Source organism: Mesocricetus auratus, unplaced genomic scaffold (genome assembly GCF_017639785.1).
Source record: "Mesocricetus auratus isolate SY011 unplaced genomic scaffold, BCM_Maur_2.0 Super-Scaffold_100033, whole genome shotgun sequence".
Classification (NCBI taxonomy): domain Eukaryota; kingdom Metazoa; phylum Chordata; class Mammalia; order Rodentia; family Cricetidae; genus Mesocricetus; species Mesocricetus auratus.
In genome coordinates, this window is record NW_024429213.1 from 2,499,449 (window position 1) to 2,525,438 (window position 25,990).

At 40.1% G+C, this 25,990-nt stretch overlaps 1 protein-coding gene across 3 annotated transcripts in view; it reads left to right on the forward strand.

The window, feature by feature from the left end:
- Slc9a7 (solute carrier family 9 member A7) overlaps positions 1-25,990 on the forward strand; it is a 156,313-nt gene that overhangs the window by 86,188 nt on the left and 44,135 nt on the right. For 2 of the 3 annotated variants that reach the window (XM_021222775.2, XM_005085729.4), the window contains exons 7-14: positions 346-487; positions 3,064-3,169; positions 3,372-3,460; positions 3,551-3,664; positions 5,880-5,991; positions 6,621-6,774; positions 17,141-17,200; positions 25,246-25,309. In XM_021222775.2, the coding sequence (XP_021078434.1) occupies positions 346-487; positions 3,064-3,169; positions 3,372-3,460; positions 3,551-3,664; positions 5,880-5,991; positions 6,621-6,774; positions 17,141-17,200; positions 25,246-25,309 (841 nt within the window). The remainder of the gene's footprint in view (positions 1-345; positions 488-3,063; positions 3,170-3,371; positions 3,461-3,550; positions 3,665-5,879; positions 5,992-6,620; positions 6,775-17,140; positions 17,201-25,245; positions 25,310-25,990) is intronic. The other variant, XM_013124984.3, reaches the window with a different exon arrangement.

Sequence of the window (25,990 nt, forward strand, 5' to 3'; positions counted from 1 at the left end):
GGGAGGTAGGATAATGGTTCTGGCTTTGTCCTTCAGCAGCATTCAGGATGCTGATGGCAGCATAGCATGGTGGCTACAGCCTAAATTAAATGTATTTGCCCTGGGCAGGATCTAGCTGGATGATTTGCGATTTCATCATGCTGTTGAGAACAGTATATAATTTAGAACTTAGAGTTTAATTTTGAATTTGTTTGCTTAATATTTTTAGATTGATGTTGACCTCAGGCAACTAAAACCATGGAAAATGAAATAGTGAAGGAGGGTGGGGATTGTTTAGTGTACCAACCATTGTGGTCTTTTAAAAAAAAAAACAAAACCAAAACTTTCTCTCCTTTTAAACTCCAGGTCCATTGTTGCCTATCAGCCAGCAGGACTAAATACCCACGCTTTTGACGCTGCTGCCTTTTTTAAGTCAGTTGGCATTTTTCTAGGCATATTTAGTGGCTCTTTTACCATGGGAGCTGTAACTGGTGTTGTGACTGCTCTAATATCCTTTTGGTTAGTTTGGCCCCTGCCTGGCCACACATAGATCATATTGTGTTTGCAAAGAGAACGTTCTCAGTTCCTCCTCTCAGATCAGAATCTTAAAGTCATTGTTCTCCTGAGATGTGGTACCTCCTCAGCCGGGTCAGGCACAGTGACTGGGCCTCTCAGGAAGAACCTGGGAAATTGGACTCTGAGAGTTAACAAAAGAAGAGGTAATGAAATGGGAGCAGGGAAATGTTGGGGTGTCTCAAGTAGGATGTATGGAGTTGGGGTACACATGATCAAAATACATTGTTAGCATGTATGAATTCTTAAGGAATAAGTAAAACAGATTCTATCAGGAGAGAATGTGAAGAAGGAAGAAAATAAAAATCAATAAAACATAAAATATACTAAAAATTTATATAAAATAAATATACTAAAATAAATATGCTAAAAATTTAAAGATGGGGAATTCAGCTGTAGATTTTTCTTTGTCCTTACCTTTTCTGTTTCTCTCCCTTTCTTATAACTCAGTTGGAACACCCATTATAGGGGACAAAGAGACCGAGGAACCCAGATAAGGCTTGCAATCAGTAACCACTGGTCAGGCAGCACTTTAGCTTCTGGCTACTGGTGCTGTCTGCTGTTCAGGAACAATGAGCATTAAGGCAGCCATAACTAACCTAGAGCCACTGGTAGTCATCACTGGACTTTGTGCTGTGCCTTCCATGAGGAAAGGATGGTATGATACTTAGTTTCAAATAAACAAAAAGAAAAAGACTTGGAAGGAGCTTCTGGCAGTCTCTCTACATTAGTGCTGAATCCTCTATCATAGTACCCTCTTTGCTTGGCATTACTACTGAATGTAATACAAACCACATCTATTTTATGCGTAACCAACATAGATAATACAGAAAATTATTAGCGATATCTTTTTGCTTTTTGCTTTTTGTTCTGGTCTTTGAGATATGTATCTCCTTTTTCTTTGAAAAATCTCAGCTATGGCTAACTACATTTTAAATGTTGAGAAGCTTAAAGTAGCTAGCAGCTACTGTGTCAGACAGCATAAATCAAGATAGCTTTGTTTAGTGGCCCTGGTACTGAGGGTTTAATTGCTTAACGAACTGATTTGTGAGTTGGTTCTATGTTGATCATGTATTGAATGGCAGTGGAAGGAGGAAGATTCCCTCTGTTCTCAAAAGGAGACCCCCAGCACTTCATTGCTGTTCCAGGAGTTATAGAATTCTTTTTTATTCTGTCCCATACATGGGTCAGGCCTTCATGACCCATGGGGATCAGAGCCTTAAGAGTATGTCTTCCCATGCCTGCCTAAGGCCTTCCCAGCCTTATGGGAACTAACCTCAGTCCAGTCTGCAGCCAGAAAGTTGTTCATAAGAGTCATAGCAATTCATGTACTATAAAATTCATACATTTAGAGCATGCAATTCAATTGCTTTGCATTACTTGTGTTATAATTTTTAAAACAGTGGTAACACATAATAAAATTTGCCTTAGTACACAATTTAAAGTTAGTAAGTACAGGAGGCAACAAGACAGCTCAGCAGCTAAGGGCTTTGCCACAAAGCTAGAAGAAAACTACTCCCTATAAGTTGTCCTCTGATCTTCATATGCTTGCTTAGCAGGCACGTGTATATCTCTGTCTCTGTCTCTGTCTCTGTCTCTGTCTCTCTCTCTCTCTCACACACACACACCATTTTAAGTTATTAAATATATTCACAGTGTAGATTATCCATTCCTACTGCCTATTCGCAGAATGCTATTCCTCATCTTAGGCAGACACACTGTGTCTATTGAACAACTCTACCCTCCAGCTCTGACTCTGGTAACCTGGATTAGATGGTAAAGTTTCTTTTATTTTGTGGGGTGGTGGTGGTGGGGTAATCAAACCCAGGACTCGCAAACATGTTAGGCAAATGCTTACCATTTAGCGACCATCCACCAGCCCCTGGAAAGCTTAATTTTTCTATTTTTGTTACTTGAAAATTGAGCTCAGGGCTGGTAGCTCAGTGGTTAAGAACACTGGCTGCTCTTCAGAGGACCCAGGTTCAATTCTCAACACCCACATGGCAGCTCACAACTGTCTATAATCCCATTTCCAGGGTACCTGCCACCCTCACACAGGCGTACATGCAGGCAGAACACTAATGTACATAAAATAAAAAATTAATTTTAAAAAAGAAAGAAAATTGAGCTGTGTGTGGTAATAGTAGTGTATACCTTTAGTCCCAGCACTTGGGAGGTAGAAGCCAGTGGATCTCTGTGAGTTCCTGCCTGATCTACACAGTGAGTTCCATGCCAGCCAATACATAAAGAAATCCTGTCTAAAAAAATAAAAAACAATAAAGCATGCCTGGTTAGGGATGTGTGGCAGAATGGTAGAATATCAGCCTAGCATGTTCAGGGCTCTTAAGCTCCATCCCAACACTATAACTTTTCAAAAGAGAGATAAAACACCTCCCAAGGAGGTACAGGGAATGACTGGCCCTTAGAGAGGGGGCTCAGGCTAAAAGAATGGGGATCTCAAGTGTCCCTGCTGCCCATGCCTAGAGCTGCTGTCCTTAACCTAGTGCTGACGTGACCAAGTTTACTAAGCTGCACTGCTTCCCCCTGCTGGAGACAGCGCTTTTCTTCCTGATGTCCTGGAGCACGTTTCTTTTGGCTGAAGCCTGTGGATTTACAGGTAGGTTAATGCCCGGTTCAGCAGGGCCTGTGAGAGGGAAGGAGGGAGGGAGAGAGGAAGGGGAGGGAGGGGGAGGGAGGGGAGGGAAGGAAGGGTGAGGGAGGGGATTATGCAAGGCTCACCTGCCATACATTTTCCATGTCAGTAGACTTTTTTTTCCTGCCTCTTCTTTCCCACTGAATTTTAGAAACTCTTTTGACAGGTGTTGTAGCTGTCCTTTTCTGTGGGATTACACAAGCTCATTATACATATAACAATCTGTCAGTGGAATCAAGAAGTCGAAGCAAGCAGGTAAGAGAGGCCCATGAACCTGATGGGTTTCTAGGTAGCATGGCAGCAGGAGCACAGGGTTCACAGCCTGCTCTTTCCTTCTTCATGCAGCTTTTCGAGGTGTTACACTTTCTGGCAGAGAACTTCATCTTCTCCTACATGGGCCTGGCACTGTTCACCTTCCAGAAGCATGTTTTCAGCCCCATTTTCATCATTGGTGCTTTTGTATCCTTTTCTTATTCCACATTGTAGACAGAGAGGTGACCTCTGTTGGGAAAGTTGTATAACCACTAAGAATAATCATCTGATTACTGTCTCTGTTTTGAGTGGGTAACTGGGTCAGTTGTGGTTCAGGATATTTGTGGGGAGCTTCTTAAAGCAGAATGTATTTGATTCCAAGGACCGACTTTTCCCTGGAATTTTCTTTTTTAAGTTAGTGCTTGATGGACTATCATTTGTTTTGTAGAGCTCTATCCTGAGTAGATCTAAAAGTCAATAACCATGTCAGTCCTCAGAATTGTTTTTGACTTGCCACTGCCATGTCAATGTAACATGATTTTAGTGCTTAGCAAGTTCCAATCCTCTTGCTCTCAGCTGCACAGTCCATCTTGGCTAGCCATACCCCATGCTGCCCTTGTGTGTGAGTGGACAGTAACGGTGCTTTCACCCAAGCTGCCCTGCTGCTGTGGATTGTGCTGGGAGAGACACCTTTGCTTTTCTAAGACAAGAAGGAAGGAAGGTTTGGAAGGAGGGGGAGAGGAGACAAAAAGAACAGATAAAAATATTGATAGGATTGGAGGGAGGGAGGAAGGAGAAGAAAAGACAAAATAAAATTCCCAGTTCTTTGAGTTGGGAAGTTGGGGATACAGTGTTTGGAAAGGGCATACTTTGGGTGCTTGACTTAGAAAGGACGGATGTGAGCAGCCAGCAGTAACTCGGTGGCTGAGGGTTTGGCTCATTTGGTCTTAGATACTATTGTTTTCTTTAAAGTAAAAGTAAACTTTTCTGCCCCTGGATTTCAAGATCCTGTTCCTGTTGCTGGACATGGTTTTTTTTTTTTCTTGCCTTTTGGAGGCCTCATGGGAATCCTTAATTCATTTTTATCTAAGAAGAGTATTTTTCTCTTGTGGGGTTTTAATTTCATGTGCAAGAATGTGAGGGGCTTCTTAGCTGCTAGATAGTGACAGTGCTGGAATCTTGGTTAGGGTCTTACTATAGTGGCTTCACACATTCACTAGAGGAAGAGCTTAGAATCTGTTGGATGAGATTTTCTTCATTCAGACCTCACATGTTGCTCTGATTTGTATTTCCTGCATGGCATACTGGATGAGATAGTGGGAGGAAGGCCTTGTTTACGGATCACGACCTGTTGGTTGGGTGAGCCAAGTCCTCTGGGAGTCTGAAAGGCTGCTGGCCATTTGAGGCTTTTTCCTGCACCTCTGAGATAGAATATGCATGCATTACAAGCACTAACCATTTCCTTTTGTTAGAAACAAAACCAAACAAGGAAAGGAAGAAAGACAAAAAAAAAGCAGGAACACAGTTTACACATTACCCTGGAGGAAGTTGAAGATAGTTTGGCCCTGGTTTCTGTCTGAAACAGCTGTGGCTGCTGCAGCTGGTGCCTTGCTTGGCGGAAGCTCTCTGTTTGCTGGCTCCTGCCTGAGTTTCCTTCTCTGACCAGGGGATTGTGCTGATCTCTCTGTTGGGCGCTGTTTAAACTTGGCAAGGGAAAGATGACTGCTTTATCTGAATTCTTTGCTTTTCACAGTAGAGTTCCTTTTTCACATTCATCCTTTTCTGCTTCTTACATCCCCAACGGCCATTTAAGCTACGTAGGCAAAGACTTTCTCTGACTTCACTTCTGTGAGTGAATGTCTCTTTGTGGTTTTCTCCCTATATTTGGGTGCTCCCTGGGCATTGGGCACTGAAGTCCATTATGTGTGTGTGTTTTTTTTGATTTGGTTTTTGTTTCATTTATTTATTTATTCATTTATTTTTGCAAATGAAGCTTGCTGGCTCTTTCCCAGCAAACTTTCCACAGTTTGACTCTAGGATTATTTTTCTTTCTTGTTGTTTTCCTTCCAGTAGAGCCCAAATAGTGTGTGCCGTGCCCAGTCCTCACTCTTGCTATGGTATTTTAGATTACTTCTGGAGTGATTTTTTTTAGACAAATCAAGGAATCCATCAATACCAGTTCAATTCAGTTCAAAAGTTACAACGTGTTTATAAGCTTTAATTAATGAACTAAGAAGTGGGAAAGTTGACCAAGTGACTCCCATTTTGTTGCTGAGAGATTGTTCTACGGGGAATCTAGGCATTCTGACTTCTTTGGGCAGCTGCCTGCATCACAGCATTCCTAAAATTCTTTGGTCAACCAGAGTGTTGTGAAGTGTCATTCTGGAAACTTGTTGGCTCCTTAACCTCACCTGGTGGCTAGGTTGCCATTTTCTTGGGCAGAGCTGCACATATCTACCCACTCTCCTTCTTCCTCAACTTGGGCAGAAGGCATAAGATTGGCTGGAATTTCCAACACATGATGATGTTTTCAGGTAAAATAGATTTATATATAAAGAAAATAAATTTTACTTAGCAAACAATGATAATATGACTAAAATATAATCAACCGGGCTTGATAGCACATATGTAATTACAGGCTAGGAAGTGGGAGGCAGAAGGATCAGTAAGGCCATGCTTGGGTGCGTATTGAGTTTGAGGCCAGCCTGGGCTAAATAAGATCCTGTCTCAAAAACGTGTTACAGGTCAACCTATCTTTTTACTCTTCTGTGAGGTACCCTCCCCCTCTGCTAAGAAATAGTGCCCTGTTTTCCACAAGTGTGCATTTAAACATATTTACACACAGCCAACATTTCTGTTGACTGGTATTTACATAGAAGATACAGAGAGTTTGTTATTATGCAAGTTTCTTTTTCTTTTAGGCCACTAACAGGAGAATAATTTAAATAGTAAAAGTAGTTAGTATTCTAGAATATGGTATATAAAGTGGTGCTGGGTTTTTCTTCTCATGCTGGGGAGAGAGAAGACCACACACCTTTGAGGTGCTTCTGTGTGGGTTAAGCATGTGGCTAGAGCTTTGTTATCCCCACAGTGGCAGTGCATTTGGAGGAATTGTCATCAGGTCCCCTCATCACCAGAGGATCTTCCTGTTTGGTCCCCACAGGCCTGAGGGGAGCGATGGCATTTGCACTTGCCATCCGTGACACGGCATCCTACGCCCGCCAGATGATGTTCACAACCACACTACTCATCGTCTTCTTCACTGTCTGGGTCATTGGTGGAGGCACGACGCCCATGTTGTCATGGCTCAATATAAGGTCAGTTTGGAACAAGTCAGTTTTGTGTCTAAATGTAATTGTCACGGTGCTTGAGAATGCTCAATGTGCCGTGCAGGCTGTGCTTGTGAAAGGCTCTCATTCCTTGGGTTAAGCAATGTGTGTGTGCGTTTGTGTGTGTGGGGTGTATTTTATACTTTTTAAATTCAAATTTGAGGTATTGAGATTTTTCAGGATAAAAAAGTGTCATTGGATTAAAAAAAGCAATTTGAAATAAAATTATCACTATACACAGGAAACTAAGATGAGCTGGCTCTTATTAGGGCAGTGACTTTAGTACAAAAGTTCAAAGTCTTAAAGCTACAGGAAGAGGGAACAGACCTGTACCCCTCATGATATTTCCTGTTCTTTGTGATGAAAGCTGGGCCCAGAAGAAGAAGCTCCTTATCCAGAAATCAAAGGCGGCAAGTAGAGTTTCACTTTTTTAGGAATTTGTATGCCATGCCTCTCCTTGCTTCTGTGCAAAAAAGAGATGGTATTTTCTATGTAACCATCATCTGTTATAGCCCCATGACATCTTCTGTGTGTGGTCTGTGCTTTGTCAGGACAGAGGGATATTGACCTGGCTTTGAGTTTCAATTTTTCCTTGATCCTCCTGCCTCTACTTCCTAAGCATTGGAACTGCAAGCATGTGTCCCCACACCCAGACTGTCTTTGGGTTTCTGTTGCTATGAAGAGACATCGTGACCATGGCAACTCTTATTAAGGAAAACATTTAGTTGGCTCACGTACAGTTTCAGTTCAGTCTATTCTCATCACGGCATGCCATGGTGCCATGCAGGCAGACATGGTGCTGGAGAAGGAGCTGGGAGCACGAAGGAACTATATCTTGGTCTCACAGACAACAGGACATGCTCTGGCACACCGGGCGTGGCTTGAGCTTATATGAGACCTCAAAATCTACCCCCACAGTGACACACTTCCTCCAACAAGGCTATACCCACTCCAACAAAGCCACACCTCCTAATACTGCCACTTCCTATGAGCTTATGGGGGCAGTTACTTTCAAATTACTACACAGATTTAAGAATTTTATCTTATAAAGAACATTGGGATTCTATACTGTGATCTACAGCACTGTATAGTCAAAAGGGCATTGGCTAGAACAGGAGTTCAGAGACCAACAGCCCAATACTGACTGATCTCTGACCCCTCATGTCTTTAAGCTCCAGTTTTCCTCAGAGGAAATGAAACCTTATGCCAGAGTACCTCCAGGGCCCTCCACATCCACGTGTTAAACTCTGCTTCTCTATTCTGTGTCACTGGAGAGTCTCTGGTCACCTGCTGTAGTTTCATGTCTGCACAAGGTGAATTCCACTCATCATTACTTTGGGTAATGTAAATGCTTGAAGAGTCACTCTCTAAAGAGCCACAAGGTGGCAGTATATCCCTCTCTATTGCTCGTGAGCTTGTTTTCTCGTCTCTAGAATATAGAATGCCAAAGACAGTTGGAGCTCCTACACAGTTCAGAGGAGAGAAACAGGATTTGAGAGAATAGCCTTTTCCACCTGAGGCTTTCATACTGATGGTAGGCAGGGTTCCTGGGTTTGGCCACTGCCAGTTATGACTTGCCCACTGTGCCCTCCATTTGTAAGAAGGGTTGTTGTGCTAAAGACTGCTTTCCTCATGGAATTTGGAGTGTTTAGAATTTCAACTTCCTAGCATTAATTCTAAGGGTCAGATTAAAATACAGTCCCTGCTTGGGAATATAACCCTAAAGAAAGAACTTCTAGTTACGTGGTGTTCACCTTGAGCCATCAGATGGGGATAAGACAGGTGCTTGATCCTGTATACAACTGAGAGTTTGCACTCAGTGGCCTGTGAAGTTACTCTCTGCCAGAGCCAGAGTTTCGGGATAGAGATACTCATATAGAGAATTGTCAGACAGCTAATAAGCAAAATTTTATAACTTCCTCAGACTCTTTGATATTTGTATTTATCATTGGCGTTTGAAAACATTGAAGAATACTATCTAGCTTATCAGGAGGTTTTAGAAACTTTGAAGTCTATTATGATTTCTTTCTCATTTCATTCATAAAATGCACTTTATATATTCAGAAAACATTCACACTTATGCCTAATTTTATATGAGTAATTTAAAGCAGCTCCCTAAATGCATCAAAGTTCCAGGCCTCTCAATGTTTTTTGCTATTCCTAGAAACTGTAGTAAGTTGCATAAGAACACAGACTTCAAAGATGTGTTAAAAACTGTAACCCACCATCATGTAAATAAGAACAAAGGCAAACTGTCTGCCTTTTCAAGTGTGATGCTAGTGATAGAACTCAAGGCCTCAGCATGTTAGGCAAGTGCTGGATCAGTGTGACATGCCTCATTATCTAACCTGTTTAATCCTTTCCTTACCTACAGAATACTTACAACCCCATGATATATGCACAGATATGTATTAGTTGTTTGAAAATGTTGTTCCAGGATTCCCCGTAGGGTAGTAAACCCTGCAGATGCTCAAGGCTCTTATAACAGTGGGGTAATGTGTGTCCAGAACCCATGCCCATCATCTCAGTACTTCAAATGGTCTCTAAAATCCTTTGGTACTTCTACAATGTAAATGTTATGTAAACAACTGTGGTGCCATATTGTTTGTGGAATCACGACAAGAAAAAAAGGTCTGCATTCTCATTGCAGAAGCGATTTGGGGAGGCGTATGCTTACTGTGGGATTGATTGGATTCCCACACATAGGACTTGTACATGTGGGGGTCAACTGAGCACACAGAGCAAAGAGGGCATTACCCCTGGGCATAGGGAATCAGAAGAGGATGCCGCGAGCAAGGACTGCTGCTTATCACACAGCTAATGGACAAAAGTTTGTATTTATCATGGGCTTTTGAAAACTTATCAGGAGTTTCTGAAAACTTGGAAGTATCCTCATTTATTTGTCATCCTATTTATAGAACTCACTTTTATGTGTTCAGAAACTATTCATACTTATGTTTGATTTTGCATGAGTAATTTAAAGCAGCTCCCTAAACTGTATAAAAGTTCCAGACCCCTAAGGAATTGTCTGGTCACCCAGCCCCCTGTCTGTTCAGGGTCAGATTAAATCATGTGCATTTTCATTCTATTTTACAAGTCCTTTTCTCTTTTCGAAACCTAAAGCATATTTGGTACAAACAGAACCAAATTATTTTTCTCTGAGACTAGAGAGTTGACTCTTTTGCACTTCCTCATGACCTTTACAGAAAGTGGGCCTTTAAAACAGTTCTCCCCAGAGCTGATATGTGGGCAGCTTTCTGAGAAGCATGTGATGGCTCAACGAGGCTGGAGCTGCTAAGAAGCTAACAGCTCTGTTGAACAGAAAACCAACAGTTCTTGTAATACTGCTTTTCTTTTCTTTCTTTCTTTCTTTTTTTTTTGTTTTATGAGACAGGGTTTTTTTGTATTGTTTTGGAGGCTGTCGGTTCAGCCTGGCCTCGAACTCACAGAGATCCGCCTGCCTCTGCCTCCCGAGTGCTGGGATTAAAGGCGTGCACCACCAACGCCCAGCTGCTTTTCTGCTTTTCTATGTCTACTTTTTGGTCCCTTCACCATGTGATTTTGTAATATTATCCATAAATAACATAGAGAAATAAAGGATCTGTCTTTGGAACATGGGTGTTGCAAATTTGCTATTGTTAGTATTTTAGAAAAGGTTCAGTTTCCCTGTTCTTCATTAGTAATGTCATGCGAATTTTTTGAATTGTCCAATTTGGAGAAACCCTCTGACATGTCTTTGATATGTGAGCCGGAATATTTCAGAGCATAAAAGCTATGCAGCATAATTTTTATTCTGAAATAGTTATAGTACTGAGCATTCAGAGTATACATTATGCATGTTTCCCTGTGCTTTCATCTTGCATAATTGTATAGTATCACAGCCAGGAACTGAAATGAGTTTATGTGTGTGGTTCTATACTATTTTATTACATATAGGTTTTTTTTATGTGCACCGCTATGTTCAAGGAAAAGAACTGTTCCAACATAAAGATGTTCTTAGCTCCATCATTTGTCACACTCACCTCCTACCAATCTCTTATTCTAGCAGCTTCGAATTTCTTCTCCAACTTTATAATTTTGTCATTTTGATAATTAAGGAGCTCAAATCATATAGCATATGATCTTTTGAGGTTTGCTTTCTCTTCTATTCAACATAATGCTTTGGAGATCCACACAGGCCTTTGTATATGTCAATAGTTTGTTCCTTTTATTTCTGGAGAATATTCCATGACATGAATGTATCAGGGTTTGTTTAACTATTCATTCATACCTTGAAGGACATTTAGTTATTTTCCAGTTTATGACTATTATAAATAAAGCTACTGTCAACATTTCTGTATAAGTTTTTGTATCAGTGGAGGCTTCTGCATATCTAAGATATATGTCCAGGAGTATGCTTGCCAGATGAGATAGTAAATGAGTGTTTCATTTTCTAAGGAGCTGCTTAACAGTTTTCCAGAGTGGCTGTATTCGTGGCATGTGAGGTTCTAGTTTCCTGGTACCCTCAGCAGCGCTGTTTTGCATTCTCTAGCTGTTCTAATAATTAAATGTGTGGCGCTGTCTCATCTTGGTCATAATTTACATCTCTTTTTTTTCTGGCTAATGATACCAAATATCTCTTCACGTGCTTATCTATTTACTTAAATCTTTTCTTTCATGACTATCCAAGTCTTTTGTGTCCTTTATAATTAGAGTTATTTGTTTTTGATTTTTAAAATGTTTTTATTCGAGATACTAGTGTTTTAAAAGATAACATGGTTGGTAAGTTCTTTCTTGCAGCTTGTACAATCTGTCTTTTTTTTTTTAAATCATATACTTAGTGCTATGTCTAAAAAGTTCACCAGAACCTCTTGAAACTATCTTCTTTGTTGTTAACTTATACATTTAGTTTTATAGCTTACATTTAAGTCTACGAGCTGTTCTTGGTTAATATTTGTACGAGATATAAAGTTTTGTCTAATTTGTCTATGGCTATCCAGTTTTTCCAGTATGGTATAATAAAAAGACTGTGATTCCATTGAATAGCACAATGGAGTAATGGAATGCTATTCCCTTACTTTTGCTCATTTGTCAGAAAGAAGTTATCCATATACCTGGGGTCAGTTTCTATTCTGGCTCATTGATTTATGTGTCTGACTTTCCAAAAATGACGACTGTAGTTAAATAGTATGCCTGGGCATCAGGTAGACAGATTGCAACTACTACTTTCCCCCCAAAATTGTAGCTATTCTAGTTTTGTTCCATATACATTTTAGAATAAGCTTGTCTCTGTCTAAAATAAACATTGTTCTGTAGCCAGGCATGCTTTTCATTTCAACAACCAGGAGGCTAAGGCAGGAGTTCAAGGCTAATCTGGGAGATATAAAGAGACTCTGTCTCAAAAAATGATTAAAATAAAAGTAAACAATCTTTCTGTGCTTTTCATCGGAATCATATTTTGTATATTATCAACTGGGGAGATTAACATCTTCACCATGTTGTGCCTTCCAATTCATGAATGTAATCTGTTTCCCCATTTATTTTGACCTTTGGTTTTTTTATATTAGTATTTTACCATTTTTAGCATATACATCCTATGGAAATTTTATTAGATTTATATCCTGTCACTGTGCTAAATTCCTGTTTTAGTTCTAGGAGGTGTTTTGTTTATAAATAAAATTTTGGGATTATCTACATAATTATGCAAAATGAAATCCTTTTATTTTGTGCTTTTCAACCAACCAATGTGCCTTTGGCTTTCTTTTCATGTGTTATTGCTCTGGTCTGGCTTTTAGTTCATTGTTTAATAAAAGTAGTGTTAATGGACTTCTTCACCCAGCTCCTAACATTAAGAGGGACATATTGTCATTGGGTATCATAATAGCTTATAAGGATTTTGTAGTTATTCATCAGAACGAGTAAATTTATATCTCATGTTTACTTTAATTTCTTTTAAAATTACATTTTATTTATTTATGGGCCGGGCACACATACCATTGCATACATGTATACGGCAGGTGACAGCTTTTTTGGGAGTTGGTTCTTTTCTTCTACCATGTGGGACTTGGGTCATCAAGCTTGGCAAGAAATGCTTTTGCCCATTGAGCCATCTTGCTGGTACTCACATTTATTTTCTCAGAGTTTTTGTCTTGGATGGCCATGGGTTTTAACAAATGGATTTTCTGCATCAGTTGGTGTGATCATATGCTTTTATTTGTTTATCAACTTACTCTGGTAATTCCTAATACTGAACCAGTCTAGCTTTTCTGAAATAAACCCTCGTTGATTATAGTGTATTTTTAAAATACTGCTTAAGTCTATGTTTAGGAATTTTCCTTTGTTCACAGGGGTATAGTCTGTAGTTGTCTATTTTGCATGCACTTGTCTGGATTGGGTATCAAGGAATGTGGCCTCACATCATGAATTAGTGTGTATTCTCTTCAATTTTTTATACTCGGTGTTATTTTCTTTTCCTTTTTGGTAGAATTCTTCAGTGGAACCATCTAGGCCTGAAGACTGCTTTTTCAGAAATCTTTAAACTATGTAATTGATGAGGCTATTATATGTTTTATATTATATATCTTATATTGAGTGAATTGTGATACTTTGTGAAATTTATCAGTTTGATTTACATTGTCAAGTTAATGTTATTCATAGTGTACTGGCTAGTTTTATGTCAACTTGACACAAGATAGGGTCATCATCAGAGAGGAGGGAACCTCAATTGAGGAAAGTCTTCCATAAGACCCAGATGTAAGCATTTTCTTAGTTCTTGATCGATGGGGAAGAGCCTAGCCCATTGTGGGTGGTGCCATCCCTGGGCTGATGGTCCTGGGTTCTATAAGAAAGCAGGATGAGTAAGCCTTGAGGAGCAAGCCAGTAAGCAGCACCCCTCTGTGCCTCTGGATCAGCTCCTGCCTCCAGGATCCTGCCCTGTTTGAATTCCTGTCCTCACTGCTTGTGATGATGAGTTGTTATATGGAACAGTGATCAAAATAAACTCTTTCCTTCCCAGGTTGCTGTGGTCATGGTGTTTCATCCCAGCAATAGTAACCCTAACTAATGCACATAGTATTCTCTGATTCTTTTTTAGATGTTTCTGGCTCTTCAGTGATAGCTACTGTTTTTTGTAACATTTTATTCCTGATAATGTGTATCTTTCCCTTTTTTTGTCAGACTTGGTAGGGGTTTGTTAAAAGTTTTTTTTACATAGGGTTTCACTGTGTAGCCCTGGCTGTCCTGGAACTCACTATTTATCGACCAGGCTGACCTTGAACTCATAAAGAACCTTTGTTTATGTCTCTACAGTGCTGGCATTAAAGGTGTGTGCTACCATGCCCAGCTGTCAGATTTTTTATGTAAACATTTTTGTTGCTTTTTAAAAAATTACCTGTTTATTCTACTTATTTTACTATACTTATCTGATTTTCATTTTACTGATTTTGGCTCCTGTGTTTTATTTCCATCTTTCTTGTTTGTGCCTACCTCTACCTAGACACCTGAGTGAAGCAACATGTACTATTGTTGAAAAATACATATGGTGCCAGTTCATTGTATTTTTCCAGATGTGAATAAGTAATGATTATTTAATTATAGACACTGGCATTTACAGAAGTTTCATCAAAATAAGTTCCTTACAAAATAAGGTAACGAGAGTGATTGGTTTCTTTTGGCTTGTGGCTTATGATGTTACTTGGTGGCCTCACATAATTACTGTAACCCAGTTCTTATTTTAAACTGACTCAGAAATCCCCTGATACTCATTGTGGTGTTTTGAACCTTGCAAACTCAGTAGGATCAGAACTTACTTTCTTGCTTGTTCCTTATTTCTTTCAACTGTTGCTGAGTGGTTAGGTAGCTACCCAGAAATAGGACCAAGGCAGTTAGCTGCTCAGAAATAGGACCAAGGCAGGTCCTGGAGTTCTACTGTAAATAACTAGAAGTTAGTAGCTATGGCTTTCTCCTCCCTCCCTTTCTCCCTCTCCCTCCTACTTCCTCTTTCCTCCTTCTCTCCCTCCCTTCTTCCCTCCTTCTCTCCCTCCCTTTAACAGTAACTCTCTTCACAGCCTTGGCTGTCCTGGAAATTAGTATGTAGACCAGGCTGGCCTCAGACTCACAGAGATTCACCCACCCCTTCCTCTAGAATGCTAGGATTAAAGGTGTTTGCCACCATGCCTGGCTAGCTGTGATTTCTTGACCATGACTAACTTCAAGTCTGTGTTATGAAGAAAAAATGAATGCAACTACAATTCCAAAGCTAAGTCACTTCTGTCTATAAGTCCAAATTACATTTTTAAATTAATGTTTTGTGATTAATATTTTAAAATGTTTTGGGAAATGCTCCAATATTTTAGTTAATATACAAGTTGTATATTTTTCTTAGTCCGAATAAGCACTGTTATTCACAAAGGACATAATTTTGGCAACTTATAGGGGTTATAAAATTATATCAACAGGTGAATGTATGTATCCCAAACACATTATGTTGGTGTGATGACTGTTCTTTTGGAGTACACACATGAAGTGATAGTGAGGGCTGGGTAGTGGAAGGGCACAGATCCATCTAGCCAAATGAAGAGGTAGCCTTTGCACCCCACAGGGAAACAATACAATTATTCAAGGGCAAGTAAGGGCACTCTAGTATTAATCCTATTACACTGAAAAATTATGGTAACATTAGCTTCAAAATAGCATAAAGAATAAAGATGAGAAGAAACACTGGGCTTTTTATGTAATAGTGTTTATAACTTGATATTTAAAAAGATGCAACCTTATACTTATAACTAGTATCTTAACAGGAAGAACTGTGACTCCTGAGTCTACAGGCTTAAGTTGGAATTGTGCCTCTACTATTTCTACCTTTGTGACTGTAGGCAAGTCATTTTACCTCTAACTCTCAGGTTTTCTCACCAGTTAAATGTCAAATGATGACAAACATAGTGTGTTGATAAAATGTGAGTATTGTAGATTTGCTGAAGGATTTGTGCACTAGAGGCTACAGGGCGCAACATCAGTGACAGAATGTTTGCCTAGCATGTGCAAAGCCCTAGTTTCTATCCCCAGTGTCACCCCCCCCAAAGCATTCATTAAATATGCTGTTTGGCACATGATACCCACTAAATTTTGCTGCTTATATTATATTATTTTTACAATCACCCAAGCAACAATAAATCTTACATTAATGAAATCCTGCTTTATTTTTGTGGTATTTGTTACAGTTTTTCAATATGCTGTAGTAATTTAGACAGTATGGTCTAAAGCATATTCTCATTCTGACTATGTAACCAATTGAAAGTGTCACCTTACAAGGAGTCAATTAGCTGCAGTGAAATTTTAATACCAGAGGGCTGCTATATGTCTTTTTGGATGGCTTAAAATATCCATTGTGTGTTGTAGTGGATTATTCTTGCATATGTCCCAAAAGAACCAGTTTTAAAAGTGTACATGATTTTGTGCAGTTTTCTCAACTGAAGGCAATTTTGCTACCTGGGAGACATCTGTGAACATCTGGAGATCTTTTTGGTTGCTATATCCTGGGGCAGATGAGGTTGTTGCTGCTGGCACTCTGAAAGTAGAAAACAGGATCCCACAGTGCACAGGGGAATGGCCCCCCACAACAGATAATTATCTTGGATTCAAAAGTTTGTAAAAACATGTTGTAGTATTATGGTAAAGTTCAATGTTGTCTGGATAATCCAGAAATTGTTAAGGAAAGCAAAAGGCCACATCAAACCAGAGACCTCAGGAAAGAGAAGAGCCAGAATTGGGTTCTTGGCCTTCAGATTGAAGCTGTGGACAATGTGGTTGGCTTATGCAGAAACAAGTGGTTATCTTTGCCTTCTAATTATCTTTTTGTAATATAGTGGGTGTTTTTCTTTTTCTGTTAGCTACATATAAATATATACATACTCCAAACATATGTTCACTGTTTAGTAACAATTTTCTGTTTCGTTTTTATGGACATATCTTGATTTATGAAACACACGAATTCCTTAAATTTTTTAGATTAATTTATATACTGTGCATTTGTTCATCTGATTTTATTGCGTTATATTTTGAAAAGCTTAACATAATTTTCAATTGTTCCTCATTTGATCTAGCTCTTAACATTGCTGCTTTAAATTTAGCAACCTCTCTGCCTCTGGGTTTTAGAGAATGGGAACAAGCAAAGACTGTTGTGTAGCTCCATGGTTGGCACTTACATAGTGTTTTCAATACTTTGGGTTTCAGCCCCAGCACTGACCGAAAAAGGGACTGTGCATTTCTGTTGAAGCTGAGATAGCCTTTCTTCATGGACATGGTCCAGGTCAGATGCCAGAGCTCCTGGTACCTGTGTTGTTCCATAATGTTCACATTTCCTTCTTCTGCTGCCCAGAGTTGGTGTGGAGGAGCTCTCTGAAGAGGACCAGAATGAGCACCGCTGGCAGTACTTCAGGTGACACAGACACTACTAAGAAAATGGTTCACTGGCCTTTGCTTTTCTCTTCTAACTCGAATGGTTTCTCTTTATGCTGTTTGCTTTTTCCTTCCTGAAAGTGCCGATCCTCACTCCATGGGCAACAGGGAAATCAGTTCTAATCATTCTTTCTGTTCCTCCTCCATGCTGATTGGTTTGTCAGTGTTATTGGTATCATGTGCTTGCCACCCACATTTGGTGCCACGTGTTTTCAACCCCAAAGCCGGAATTAATGTCTTCATTTGGTACAGCTGAGCTTAGAGTTAAGGACAGTTTATTTTCAGAGCCACGTATACTTTCCCCATAAAACCCTGCTTTGGATCTAGTAAATAAGGCTTATAACTAATACAGAGAACTAGAATTTTCGTGTTTCAGCCTTGAGTAAAGCATACCTCACATGGTCTTAATTAAATGCCAGTGTTGTGTATTTTTAAGTATGTATTTGTATATCTATACTTTCTCATGATGGTTCATATGACATGAAGAACATTGATTTTTATAAACAAAAGCATGAAGTTGCCACTAATACAGTTTGTTTGTTGGCCTACATCCAACTGTGTATGATGAAGTGTTTAAGGGTGGTGATGTAGGAGAAAAGTAAAAACCTCCAGAGTTCATTCTTACCTTTCTGGATCTCCAATTGATATGTTTTCATCCTGGTCTGATCTGCAGATACATGAAATTAAAAATCAGCTTGAACTCAGACCTATTGAAAATATTCTGCTCCCTGAAGACAGGGTGAAAGAAACAATATCTATAAATGGGGTGTGGGTTTTAGAATATAGCCCAGATATATGCTGTAATGAAATTCATGAAAGTGCTTCTGCCAAAACTACTATCTGTGGACTTACAGAATGCTTGATCCATTATCATGGTATTCTACACAGTATTGCTTCAAACCAAGGGACTCACTTCACAGCCAGAGAAGTGAGACAGTGTGTCCACAATCATGGAATCCACTGGTCTTATCCTGTTCCTCACCATCCTGAAGCACCTGGCCTGATAGAAAGAATAAATGGCCTTTTAAAGACACAGTTAAAGTACCAATTAGGTGGCAGCAGCCTGGAGGGCAGGAGCAGGGTTCTCCAGAAGGAGGTATATGATTTGAATAAATGTCCAGCTTATGATATGGTTTCTTCCATAGCCAGGGTCCACGTGCCCAGGAATCAAGGGCTGGAAAGGGGAATAGTTTCCTCACTATTACTCCTAGTGACCCACTAGGAAAATTTTTGCTTCCTGTTCCTGTGATCTAGATTTTGGTTCCAGAGGGGGAACACTCCTGCCAAGAGCCACACAAACATTCCATTGAACTGGAAGCCAGCTTCCTCCTGGCCACTTTGGGCTTCTGATGCCCTTAAGTTAACAGGCTAAGGCAGGAATAACAGTGTTAGGAGTGGTGATTAATCCAGATTACCAAGGGGAAATTGTATTCCCGCTCCACAGTGGAGGTAAGAAAGAGTATGTCTGGAGGGCAGGAGATCCTTTAGGGCATCTCTTGGTGCTACCATGCCCTGTGATAGTCATATCATGTTAGGCACAAGTATGACCTGGTTAAATATATAATGCATTTGTGATTATATGTGATAGTTATATTCTGTTGAGGAGTTATCATGGCCTGGTTATTGTTTTCATTTGGGAATTAATCATGACATAACATGACTGTGTGTCAAGTTGACAGGGGGTGGATTGTGATGACTAGTCTTGGTTGTCAACTTGATTATATCTAGAATGAACAATAAACCAGAAATGGGGGACACACATGTGAGAGATTTTATGCTTGGTTTAAAGTAGGTGACTCCACTTCTAGTTTGGACCTTTAAGGTAGGAAGAAACACACCTTTGCTCTGGATCTGGAGGCAGGAAGACACATTTTAGATCTGGATTTTAAGGCTGGAAAACACAGGCCTTTAATTCAGATCTTGAGGCAAGAAGACACATGCCTTTAATTCAAATCTTGAGACAGGCAGGCATACCTTTAATATGGGCCATGCCTTCTGCTGGAAGTCTATATAAGGGCATAGAAGGAGGAAGCTTTTCTCTTGCCTTGCTAACACGTCCATTCCTTCACTGGCATTGGAACCCACTTCTTAGATCACATACAGAGGACTAGCTGAGAAATCTAGCCTGTGGGGCAGAAAACTACTAGATTCTACTAGTTTATGGCTATCCATTGTTGTATCAGGTGGACTGCAGCCTGTAAGTCATTATAATAAATCACACACACACACACACACACACACACATATATATGTATATATATGTATATATGTATATATATATATATATATAGTGTGTATGTGTATGGAGAGAAAGAGACAGGCAGCGAGACAGGCAGACAGAGAGGGACATTCATTCCATAAGTTCTGTGACCATAGAGAATGCTGACTAATACACTACAATAGACAAAATATTGTTCTAGAATGAACGTTATTAACTTTGTGGTATTATCTATTCCTGAAAAACACTTCCATTTGACTTCTTTGTCTTCTCATTTGGTACAGAATGTCCACGTTTGTCCCTTTCTTAATGAAACTAAGGATAATTCAGTTCACTCTGGAAGAAGAGACTGCTGTGTCTGTTACAGTGTGCTCCATCTAGGTGTATCTGAATGCAGAAATAAAGCTCCAGGTTTCTGTACCAATCAGGAGATAAACACATTAGAAATGGTTGCCGAACAAAGGAGTTAGAGAAAGTGAGATCTCATGGGGCTCAGAACCTGCAATGGAAAGCCTGTGTGCAGGCTTTCTCGCTCTTTAGCACCACTCCAAGGGTCCCGGCCCGTTGCTTTACTCGTGTGCACACAGACCGGTTTGGTTCTGGGCTGTGACCCAAGGGTGGAGCCCTTTTTAGGAATCCCTGTATACTGTGTGTCATCCTTGGGGATTAGTCAAGGCCCCATCCAGATGCCAGAAAGGTACTTATTAAATCATGGAAGTGAACATTCTCAAATGGGAAAAAAATTACAGAATAACTTTCATGTCCATGTTCCCCGACTGTCTTCTGAGGGGTCACTTATAAGGCCATGGAGAGTTGGAAAGCAGGTATTTACTTCCCTTCTTGAATTTTCCTACTGTCAGACTGAGAGCCAGGCAGTTCTCACAGGCTCTGTGCCTGTCTCCAGAGCTTCAAGTCTCTGGGGAGTGATACAACCAGCTGAACATGGTCGCATTGCATAGCACTTCATTAACTGCATCTGAGTCAGCTTGAGACTCTCTGCATCCGTTACTTTCAGAAGACGAGAATTTCAGCAAAACATTTCAGAAATTATCAACAAGAAAATTTTATATAATTATGAGAATGTTTAGTTTCCCATTGCCTGTGCTTACCAAGTCTAGTATCTTATGTTATGAATCTTTACATGAGCTTATAAATCATCAGTATTAATGAATTAGAGATAGAAAAATAGGCTGGTGTGTTTTTGAAACATCTTTACCAAAGGTAACGTTAAGTATTCTTAACTGTGACATTTAAAAAATTTCCCCCCAAAGGAAAGAATAGTGAATACCCATGTACCAACTTGCACTCCCCACTTAGCTAACATTTGTCACTTTTCTCCACTTCACGGTCAGGTGTTCTGAGTCTACTCTTAAGTGCAATCTCCTCTGTAACCACATCTGAGAAAAGCAACATGGATTTTACACACATAGGACCCAACAAATGTTTATGCTTATTGGCATGTCTGTTTACTCTTTCCCCATTCCACTCCATTCCCATGGTCCCTTAGAACACTGGTTTTTAAGTATTCAGGATAGTTGTTTAACAGAATGTCCTGTCATTGAGATTTTTCTGATGTTTCCTTATGACAAGAGGCAAATGATCATTTTTATCAAAATATACTGTAAAAGAGTGGTTACACATTTCTCATAATCTTTCAGGGGGCACATATTGTCAAGCTGTCCACTTATTAGTGATATCCCATTTGGTCAGTTAGTGCATAGCATACTGACCCCTAGGTCTCCCTAGTGTCAAAGTGCCACTTTCCTTTATGCAATTAAAAAGTTATCAGTAGAGTGATGTTTTGCCACCATATGAAAAACCAGATTCCTAATGAGCCAGGAATAAAATCACTCACTAGTGATTACACTAAGGATAGACCATTAAAACTTTTCTAATTCTCCCATTTCTTCCATTTTTTGAAGATAATGAATGTTGCCCATAAAGAACTTTAGAGGGTTTGGAATTTATTTTACATACAGATGAAGTTAAAAGTCTTCACTGTCTAGGTATTCCGTTCAAGAGAGTTTAACTTATTGTGTGGAATTGGAGTTGTTTCCCTACAGGACTCTCTCAGGAACCTGGGTGTTAGCACTGGCAAGGCAAAGAGTTAGCAATCAGAGGAAAAAAGTGATGACAATATGGAGCCCTGGTTGAAATTAGGGTTTATTCTAGAATCTACATTTTCATTGTCCTCATATGATTATTTAAATTTTTAATTAGTTAAAAATAAGATGTAAAATGTAGTTCCTCACTCACACTGACTATGAGTGCTCACTGAGCATGTGGCCAGCAGGTGCTCTAACTGGACATTGCAGGTAGAGAACACTGCAGAAAATTCTATTGTACAGTACTGACTTAGTCTCTCAGGTTTCCACATAACAAATTGTGCACATCATGAGCTTGTGGTCAAGTTAAGATGGTTCTAATTTCCTGAGTTCCCCATAAAATGTTTTGAATATAGTATTTTAGGCTATGTTTGGAATTCTGGCCCAGCCACATGGGCCTAATGCAAATGGATGAATCCCATTGGTATTTCTGTGCTTTGAGTGTAATGGATCAGTCTTAGCCATTATAAGTAGTTCTTTTGAAATACAATCAATTTAAAGTTTTTCTAGAACCCAGGAGGCAGAGGCAGTAGGATTACCACAAGTTCAGGGTATGGTATATATAGTAAATTCCAGGCCAGCCAACTCGACATAGGCTATCCTGTGCCCACAAACTAAAATGATTTTGTTAAAACATATTTACTTTTTGTAGTAAACATTTGAGGACTGTAGCTAAATTTCCTCTGGCAGCTCATATTACACTTTATTTTACTTTCCTCATGATGGCACGCTGTTCCTTGTGGGCCTCCTGGTTCATCTGGACTGACACACAGCCTGTCTGCTTCACCAGTACTGATGCAGAAGCCGCTTAAGAAGCAGACTTCTTTCACAGCCCTCAGTGCAGAGAGGAGAGATTCTTAGTGGCAGGTCTGAAGTGGCATATGCTCGGCTACCCCATGCTCTTTCTCTCTGTGGTTTGACTGAGGACGACATGTCACCTGCTCTTCTGAGAGGCGCTGTACCTCTGAGTCTGCATCCAGCAGCAGCTCACTTTCAGTAGATTTGTCTGCCTCATAAGCTCTGATAGTATATTCTTGTCCACTGGCCTTATAAATGCTACCATAGATACCTTATAGAACACCATCTAGAGGATGTTTCATATGGAATGGATAGTAAGAAGCTCTAAAACCAGGTCAAGTTGAAGAACAGCTAGGAGTTCCAAATGCAATCTTGTCTCCAGCTGCTTTCATACATTAGATTATTTGTGTGTCTAAGGACCTTACGTGAGTTTTTTATGTCAAAATATAGGTCTCTGAGATTTGGTGTTCAGACATTACTAGATAAGGTCTATTTGCAAGATCCAAGATGCCAGAATTCTTTGCCTGGTGATAGCCTCTAACATAGAGCAAAGTCTGTCTAATTCAGTGCAAACAGCCCATCTGGTCCCAGGTTCACAGTGAAGAAGCTGGTGCCAGGTCCAGTATAGGATTTTATCAAGTGTCCAGGACACTGCCTGGCCCTGGATGCAAACATGTGTTGTGTACATGAATTCATCTTTTGACTAAAACATTGCCTCCAACACAAGATGAGGTAGCTGCTTCCCTTTACTCCGCTCCCTTCCCAGGGCACATACTATGGCCAGTGGTCAACAAGCTTGAGACAGGACCGAATAGAGTTTGGCTGTGAGAAGCTGGGCGTATCTGTGCTATCATTTACCCCTTACTTACATGTAGCCTCTTGTCTCTAGAAACATGCCAGGTGGTACAGCTGATGGGGAGGAAGAAGAAGAAAAATAAGTATGTACTTAGGGCTTGGCTGTCCAGTCCAGTGTCTGCTTGCTGCATTAGGACATTCTTGTACTGGACAGCAAAGCATCCCTCTTCAAGCTTATAATGGCCTAAGCTGCTCAAAGTTTGACGCTTCACTACATTTGATGATCCTGTCCATATATTGAAATAGTGGAAGAGTGAAAGGAGTACAGGGTTTTCTTGGCATCTATTTCCTCTCCCATTGCTTCATGTTACCTGTCTCAGAATGGAGAAGACATGAATATAAACAACTAACAGATGCATGTAGTAATAGGTAGCATATGACAAAGCCAAGCCAACTGTCCTAGTGCTTCTCAGGAATTTACTGTAAGTGGGTTTTGGCCACTTTGTCTTGTTTTTATTTTTCTCAAATGTTCATGTTCTCTCAAATGTGTGAGTTCTCTGCTCATCTTTGATAAAGACAATGTGGGGACACAAGGACTAAAAGCATACCTGGACCCCACTTAATGATGCTGGTCAAGAAACCAGTGTGATACTTGTTAACAAGGCAAGGCAGATTCTCCGTGACAAGGTACAAATTGATCCTTTAGAAAAGTTAATAGCTTAGCCATTGTTAATATTAACTACCTAGATATTAACAGTATGGCTGATCAAATGGAGAAATCTGTGTCTATATTTATTGTATATACTTAATGAGCACATTGACTAAATATGTGGATAGACATAACAGTTTTGGTTACATGACTAAAATGTATAAGCTCTCAGTTTATATTCTATAAATGAAAATAACGTTAAATTTGCTATACTTTAGGTTTAAAAAACAAGGCAAGGCAGACGTTAGTGAGGATCACTGTGACTGACATAGAGTCTACTGTGATGCAGGCTTGCAGTGTGAGAGAGCAATAGGGACTGATGGATGGCATTCGCCAAGAGGAAATATCAGAAGTAAGGGGCCATAGAGGTCAGATATCACTTGGGGATGACAGGAGCACCAGATATTAGGGGTGGGATCAGGTATCAAATGTGAGAGCTCTGGCTAAACCAGGTTAAGAAGATTCTTGATAAAACTTTGTGATGCAAAGGGAAGAAGCTCAAAAGTTAGGTCTTACAGGTTCAAAAAAGCCTGACTCAAGTTGGTAAAAAGAAGGGGTTCTATCATTATTCATACTAAAGAAACCAAGGGATGGGAGGGTTGGGAGATGGCTGTCAGTGAAGTGTTTGCTATGCAAGTATGAGGACCTGAGTTTAATATCCCGAATTTATGTCAAAAGCTCAGTATGGTGGTGCATGTTTGTAATCCCAGAACTGGGGAGATAGGCAGCTGCTGAGCAGCCAGAATAACATAAGTGGTGATTTCTAGGCCAATCCTAAAAACAAGGTGGATGGGTTCTGATGAACGGCCTAAGTTTGACATCTGGCCTACATATACACACACATGTTTGCACATGTGAGCACATGAACAAGCATACACACTACTTAGAAGAAATGTATTCATGTCACTGCCTCATTTGTATCATGAATAAGATGTGAGATGGGAAAATGGGAAGATGGTAATAAAGAAGCTGTAATAAATGTTAATGGTAGGCTCTTGGCGGCCATGCAGGTGTTTACTACAGATTACCTCCCCATACTTCTTTGTATATCTGACTGATTTCATAACAAAATATTGTGGGTATCAAAGCAGTTCAGGGCAGAAGTGAGGAAGCAGCCAAGCAGAAGGGACCCATGGTTTAGTACTGGGAACCGCTTAGTCCAGGATGGCAGATGGACAACTGCCAGTATATTTCCCAGAGGCCTTGCTAAGGGCAGGAATACTTACAATATCTGACTCTTTGGGGTCTGCTGTGGTGTGGACATGACTTCTGCATGATGGCCTTTTGCTCCTTGAAGCTAACCACTCCTGCTTTGGGAAGATAGTTACTGACTCAGACTGCCATGGACCAAGCTAATACTCTATGTTTTTCTCCTTGTCTTCTTCCCTGGTGACTTTTAGAGTTGGTGTTGATCCAGATCAAGACCCACCACCTAACAATGACAGCTTTCAAGTCTTACAAGGGGTAAGTCACAAGTTGCTGCATTCTGGGAAAGATATGAGTTGAAAATGCTAAAATTGAGCATTTTGCTCCATGCTGTGCATTGTATCTGGCATCCCTCATTGTTGTCTTGACAACAACCTTTTAGGTTGCTGCTGTAAACTCTGGTTTATAGGTTAGAGGCTGAAAATTGATTTGTGACTTACCTAAGGTCAGATAATGAGAAAGTGGTGAAAGACTCAGGTGACACCCCGAGCTCAATAACCAGACAGTTGGATGCAAACCGCAAGAGGTTTATTGTTCACACAGGCATCTGTGGGCGATTCAACAGCCTTAGCTAACTGAACACGCTGGGCTTTAGGTCAGTTTTCTTTTTATATACATACTTTTGGCAAGCAAAGTAATAGGGGTATTGTAAGAAGTGGAGCTACTGCAGGTGCAGATCTGGGCAAGCAATAGGGGTATTGTTAGAACACGGGCATAACTCATCCTTCCTGGAGAAACCACAAGGTCAAGATTAAACTTAACAGCCTGCCGATGCCCTGCATCAGCACTCTGGACCAGATGTTCTTTCTAATCAGTCCTTGTTCCCTGCCTAGGGGAAGGGACCTTGGGGAATTTTCCACTGAGGCGACCTTCTGAGTCTCAAAAAGCGGGGGAGGTATTGAGGTTTTTCAGTGGTGTATTTTGTGAGTAAAACAAGCC